The sequence below is a fragment of the Acanthochromis polyacanthus genome, chromosome 20 (assembly GCF_021347895.1).
Source record: "Acanthochromis polyacanthus isolate Apoly-LR-REF ecotype Palm Island chromosome 20, KAUST_Apoly_ChrSc, whole genome shotgun sequence".
Taxonomy (NCBI): Eukaryota; Metazoa; Chordata; class Actinopteri; family Pomacentridae; genus Acanthochromis; species Acanthochromis polyacanthus.
In genome coordinates this window covers 12697065-12703180 of record NC_067132.1, presented here as the reverse complement: position 1 = coordinate 12703180, position 6116 = coordinate 12697065, and the positions used below count along the sequence as shown (strand labels likewise).

General features: G+C 39.1%; 1 protein-coding gene across 1 annotated transcript in view; it reads right to left on the bottom strand.

The window, feature by feature from the left end:
• The window catches only part of nsmaf (neutral sphingomyelinase (N-SMase) activation associated factor), a 29385-nt gene that overhangs the window by 4797 nt on the left and 18472 nt on the right, over nucleotides 1-6116 (bottom strand). The window contains exons 23-30 of the mRNA XM_022220519.2: nucleotides 4995-5053; nucleotides 3515-3582; nucleotides 3346-3413; nucleotides 3135-3258; nucleotides 2824-2907; nucleotides 2367-2517; nucleotides 1590-1692; nucleotides 1125-1234 (exon numbers count right to left, since the gene is read on the bottom strand). Of these exons, the coding sequence (XP_022076211.1) occupies nucleotides 1125-1234; nucleotides 1590-1692; nucleotides 2367-2517; nucleotides 2824-2907; nucleotides 3135-3258; nucleotides 3346-3413; nucleotides 3515-3582; nucleotides 4995-5053 (767 nt within the window). The remainder of the gene's footprint in view (nucleotides 1-1124; nucleotides 1235-1589; nucleotides 1693-2366; nucleotides 2518-2823; nucleotides 2908-3134; nucleotides 3259-3345; nucleotides 3414-3514; nucleotides 3583-4994; nucleotides 5054-6116) is intronic.

The following is a 6116-nucleotide window of genomic DNA, read 5'->3' as shown; positions in this document are numbered from 1 at the left end:
ACCCACACTACTGCGGCATGTAGTCAGTGCTGCAACCATTAAAAATAATGTGCTACAGCCATGATTTTAAAAATGGTTGCAGCCACAGTGACAGCTGTCATGACAAAGCTGCAGTCAGTGAGTTTCTGCAGTGGCCAGTGAGAGAACGGCGAGTCCGTCCAGCTAGTTGTTTTCTTTAATGCAATAGCAGTCTATTGGCTACATGCTAAAACATGATACAGCTCATGCAGTTGTGACTACAGAGAGTCATTTTTAAATAATCTACTCTGCATTTCCCTTACTATACTTGATATGCTCATCTACACACTGTTTGCATCTGACTACCAGCTATATATGTGGTATATTTAATGCCAGTCTTACATCATAACAGTAAACTTATGAGTCAGTTTCATTGGTGACTTGTACTTCGCATGTATCATCTATCTTATCATGCATGTATCCCAATGTGTGTAATATGTTCCTTGTTCCCCGCCCTCCTCCACCTCTTCTGTCCGCCACATGAACCGGGTTCTTCTCAAGGCTTTTCCCATTAAAAGGGAGTTTTTTTCTTGCCACTGTCGCCTTAGGGCTGCTCTGGGGGTTCAGGCATATGGGTTCTGTAAAGTGTCTTGAAACAATCTGAACTGTAATTGGCGCTATATAAATATAACTAAACTGGTTTAAAATAAGCACATCTGTCATAATCACCACGCTACATTATCTCAGCCGAACAGAGTAGCTGTGCTCACAGTTAGTGGCAGGATTTTGCAGGACATCAGCCTTTAAAAATTAATAATGAATCATAAAAGCATCATGTGTCGCATAATCTCTCTTTTCTGTACGGGGTTTTCCCAAAACTGGCAGTGTATTAGAACAGGACTAAACTAACACTTCAACTTTTTATAAGGAGCACAAAACATGTAAAGTACATTCCAAAGAGTAATCTTCTTAAAATTCTCGCCATGACCTTTATAGAGCTCTATGCTGATTGAAACAAATGAGAAATATTTTGCTTTTTTTATAAAGATTTTTGCTGTGACCTTTGGATTTTCCAAACAAGAGTGTTGTATTTCTTTTTTTTTTTTTAATTAATAATCGTCCTTAAGGAACAGAAAATAAAAGCTGGATGTGTAACGATGAGCTACCTGAGTGTGCAGGGATCCTCTGGGTGACCGTGTTGCTGAGCAGGTCCCACAGAAGGAGATCACCAGACTGACCTCCGCACAGCACAGAGTTCCCGTCCCAGCAGAAACACCTGCAGCCACACAGGATGCCGTTTGATTAGCTTGACTTGCAATATGGATCAAGTTCTCTTCAAAGACTGAGATTTGTGCAGAGCTACAACTCAAAAAGCAAATCAAATTAAAGGTTAAAGGTTTCATTTTAGACATCAGAAAACCAACTCAATACCAGCAAGTCAGGGTTTTTCTGATAAAATATCTAATGAGAGATCTTCAATATCTAAATTAGTTTAACAAGGAAATAAAGGTTCATTAGAAATGAGGGAATATCAACTCCAGCACTGCCCAGCCTCCTGGCTTCCTAAACAGCTTCACATGCTGTGACGGTGTGGTACAACTGTAGCGTAATTTGAAGTGAGACTCTTTTACCTCTGCTCCTCCTCAGCTTTCACAGACGAGATCACCATCCCCGTCTGGACGTCAATGACCTTCATACAGGAGTCCGCACCAACACTGAGAACGTGTCGGCTGTCTGAGGATATAAAAATCAGAGTCCTTCTTTAATCAGGCAGGACTTCTGTGAGTTTCCTAGGCAGAAACTTATTGCTCAAATCTTTCAAACGCACTCTCAAGTCCACACAATATTTCCACTGTGATGTCATTTCTCAGTTCAGCTGCTTAGTGGGAGATAAAAGCGAAAACAGAGAAGAGTTCCAGCATGCACTCATATACCCTCAGTTTTTATAAGGCTTATAGGCATACTGTTATGTTCTTTGGACAATAAACTCCAGTCTATGAGCTATAATGTGCAGCCAGAAAATAAACACTGCCTTGGCTTTCAGGACAGTACTGTGTGGTAAAGTCCTTGTTGATCCATAAAGAGGAAAAAAAAAAAATCAAGCAGCTGCCAGCACTTCAAAACAGAACGCTGAAGTGGTCTGTTGGTAGGAAACAATAAGCTACTTAATGAACAGCATTGAAACAAATACTGTGCTCTGCGTTGACCTTTCAGTGCATTTTATTCCCCTCCTACTGAAAGAAAGTTTCAGAAGTATTTCATTATAGTTTCTTTGTAGTACTGGAAGGGAAATTAATGCAGACAAAGTCACATAAAAGGTTAAATCCTAAGATTCTGACTTCAGTGCATAAAAGATTAAGACTAAACTGCACACCATTCAGACCTAAAAGATCTGCATTTACACTTACCAGGACTGAAGGACACGTGGTGGATGGTTCCATTGTGGCAGTGGACCTGCTGCAGAGTCCCGTAGCTGCTGGTGTCCCAGATAGTGACCGTCCCGTCTTTACAGCCAGACACCAGCAGAGTCCCCGCCGGGTTCAAGGCAACAGTGTTCACCTGAATAAGAAAAGTACAGAAGGAAAATGAGCTTGTTTTCAGCTCTGTAACAACTTCTCAGCACTTCATATGGTAACATTGTTTGGTGTTTTTAACCATCTGTGTGTTTGGTAAAGCCTCAAACAACAGGATTATCCCACACTTGACAACATTAAAACATGCACATAGCTTCATCAGCTACAAACTGGCTTCCAACAAGTCAATGAAGTTTGAACAAATGGTGTCGATACATACAGAGTTTGTAGATGATGAAGCCTTACAGCATGTAGAGCAACATGGAAAGCTAGCGTTAGTGTCCTCACTCACCCCTGCTTCATGTTCCAGCTCAGCCAACAACTCAAACTGGGTTCTCTTGTGACTGGATGAGCTGTCAGACGCACACTGCCAGACCTGTGAAACAAAACAACACAATAAACTATAGCGGTCTCTCTTGCTACAAAGCTACAGCTGTAAAGCTTGATCATAAAAATCAGCATATTCCGTTGACACTTGCATTTGTCAGAATCTCAAGAGCCTAAATTGGCTTCTTTAACACTTTCATGGTTGAATAATAAACAAACACCGTGAGAACGTGTTCTAGAATCACCTCTGTAAGGCTGGGATTTATTTATATTTACCTTGACAGTGGAATCCCAGGATGCCGTGTAGAGTCGGTCATCAAACCAACACGTATCACTGACGGCGTCATCGTGACCCATCAGCGTGTCCTGCCGCCTGCCGTACGGGACGGAGTAGAAATAACTAGAAGGAAGGAGATTTTAGGTCAGTGAGAAGCCTTCAACATTTGCCTAAAAACACTTGAAATGTGCACAAATATGCTGTACGTACACATTGTTGTCCCATGAAGAACACACCACTGTTTTACCATCTGCCAGCATCAAACATGATGATAATGCCTGAAAAACAGTCAAATGGTTTATTGTTCTGAGAGAACTGGAGCAGATTGCAAGAAAACATACAGAGAGAGATGATGTGGTAAGTAAATACAGACATGTACCATGTTAGAGAAGGACATGCTTCTCTGGAAGTCCTTTAGGTCTTTGGAAAACATTTTAAGCGTTGAGTCTGGAATAAAGAGACACAGCTGAGTTTTACACAACACAACAGAGATGAAACTGCAGTCATTTAAAATGAACTGGAATCAGTGATTTGAATCAATCTGCTATTTGTTCTCCTTTTCCACTAGTAACAATTTACAAAGTATTGCGACTGATGGGAAACCTCAATCAATAAGATTACCAATAGCAAGTTGAAAAACAGAAATACATTTCAACTCAATAGTAAAATGTATAAATGAACTAGTTTATAAGACCACATCATGGAGAGCAAACGTATAAGCTGTGAGTGATTTTCAGGAGGCTCAACATAAACTGTTCAGTTAAATATATCTTGGTGAGGATAGTGGCATGTATGGGGGCACTTGGAAAATATTGTACGTTAATTCCAGGTTTTTGCAATTTTTGGAAAGTAAATATTAAAAGAAACTCCAATTTGTTGAATTTCCCCAAACTTCACTGGCATTTCCCTTGATTTTTTATGAAATTTTCCAAGAATTTTAAGGTGATGTTCTGGGAATTTTCCAGACATTCTATGGTAAATTTATGGGACTTTTCCTAAAATTGTATGGGAATTTTCCTGGAATTATCACATGATTTTCTAGAAATTGTATTAGAATATTATGGAAGTTCATGGGATTTTTGTGGGAATTTTCCTGGAATTTTATGGAAATTTTTAAGGAATTCAATGTGAATTTTCAAGAAATTTGGTGGGGAATTTTCCTGGAATTCTCTGGGAATTTTCTTGAAATTTTACGAGAATTTTCCAAAAAATGGAAATTTTTAAGTAAAATTCCCATAAGATTTCCATTAAATTCTAGTAGAATTCCTATTAAGATACAGTAAAATGTCCATTACCTTACAGAAAAAGTCTCATAACATTTCCATAGAATTCCTGGAAAATTTTCATAGAATTCCAGGAAAGTTGCCATAAATTTTCAGGGGAAATTCCTGGAAAATTCACATAAAAATTCTGGAAGATTTTCACAATATTCCAGGAAAATTCCCAGAGAATTCCTGGAAAATTTTCACAAAATTCCCATAAAATTACAACAACATAACTAAGTTACCAAAATAAGGTGGTGGGGTGGGGCTACCAAATAATTTGCTGGTGTGACCAACCAAAAAAGCTGGAAGCACCAGTGTTACCAGTTGAAAAGTTAGTCCCTGCCCTGTTGTGACATTACAGAACTTGTGGTTTTGATTCTCTCAGACAGCTGCACAGGTGAAATCTGTAACTACATTAGAATACCTCAGGAAACACCACTGCAGTGACTGAAAACTGTACGCAGAAAATAGTTTTATTCATCAGGTCTTTAAATTGATTGATGCACAAAATTCTTTAGCAGCCAGTGCCTTTCTTTGGATCCTTTCTGTATTAATACAACAGTCTATTTGTCACTGTTCAAACATTTTCTAGACCTTGGGATGTGGAGAAAATAGCCGCTCCATCTCGAGTCACAGCGATTCCCGTAACAGCTCTGCAAATACAGTAGAAACACTTGATTATTAAAAAACATAAATAAATAGAAAGAATGGATATACACACGTGGACAAAATTGTTGGTACCCCTCAGTTAAAGAAGGAAAAACCCACAATTCTCACTGAAATCACTTGAAACTCACAAAAGTAACAATAAATAAAAATTTATTGAAAATTAAATAATCAAAAACAGCCATTACTTTTGAATTGTTGATTAACATAATTATTTAAAAAAACAAACTAATGAAACAGGCCTGGACAAAAATGATGGTACCTCTATAAAAGATTGAAAACTATTTGACCAGAGTGACATGATTAACTCAGGTGTGTCATTTAATTGACATCACAGGTGTTTCAAAACTCATAATCAGTCAGTCTGCCTATTTAAAGGGAGACAAGTAGTCACCCTGCTGTTTGGTGAAAAGGTGTGTACCACACTGAACATGGACAACAGAAAGCGAAGGAGAGAATTGTCCCAGGACATCCGAAAAAAAATTATAGACAAACATCTTAAAGGTAAAGGCTATAAGACCATCTCTAAACAGCTTGAAGTTCCTGTGACAACAGTGGCTCATATTATTCAGAAGTTCAAGACCCACGGGACAGGAGCCAACCTCCCTGGACGTGGCCGCAAGAGGAAAATTGATGACAAATTGAAGAGACGGATCGTTGGAATTGTATCCAAAGAGCCCAGAGCAACCTCCAAAGAAATTAAAGGTGAACTCCAAGGCCAAGGTACATCAGTGTCAGATCGCACCATTCGTCGTTGTTTGAGCCAAAGTGGACTTCATGGGAGACGACCAAGGAGGACACCACTGCTGAAAAAAAACTCATAAAAAAGCGAGACTGGAATTTGCAAAAATGCATGTTGACAAGCCACAAAGCTTCTGGGAGAATGTCCTTTGGACAGATGAGACCAAACTGGAGCTTTTTGGTAAGGCACATCAACTCTATGTTCATAGACTCAAAAACCAAGCATACGAAGAAAAGAACACTGTCCCTACGGTGAAACATGGAGGAGGCTCAGTAATGTTTTGGGGCTGCTTTGCTGCATCTGGCACA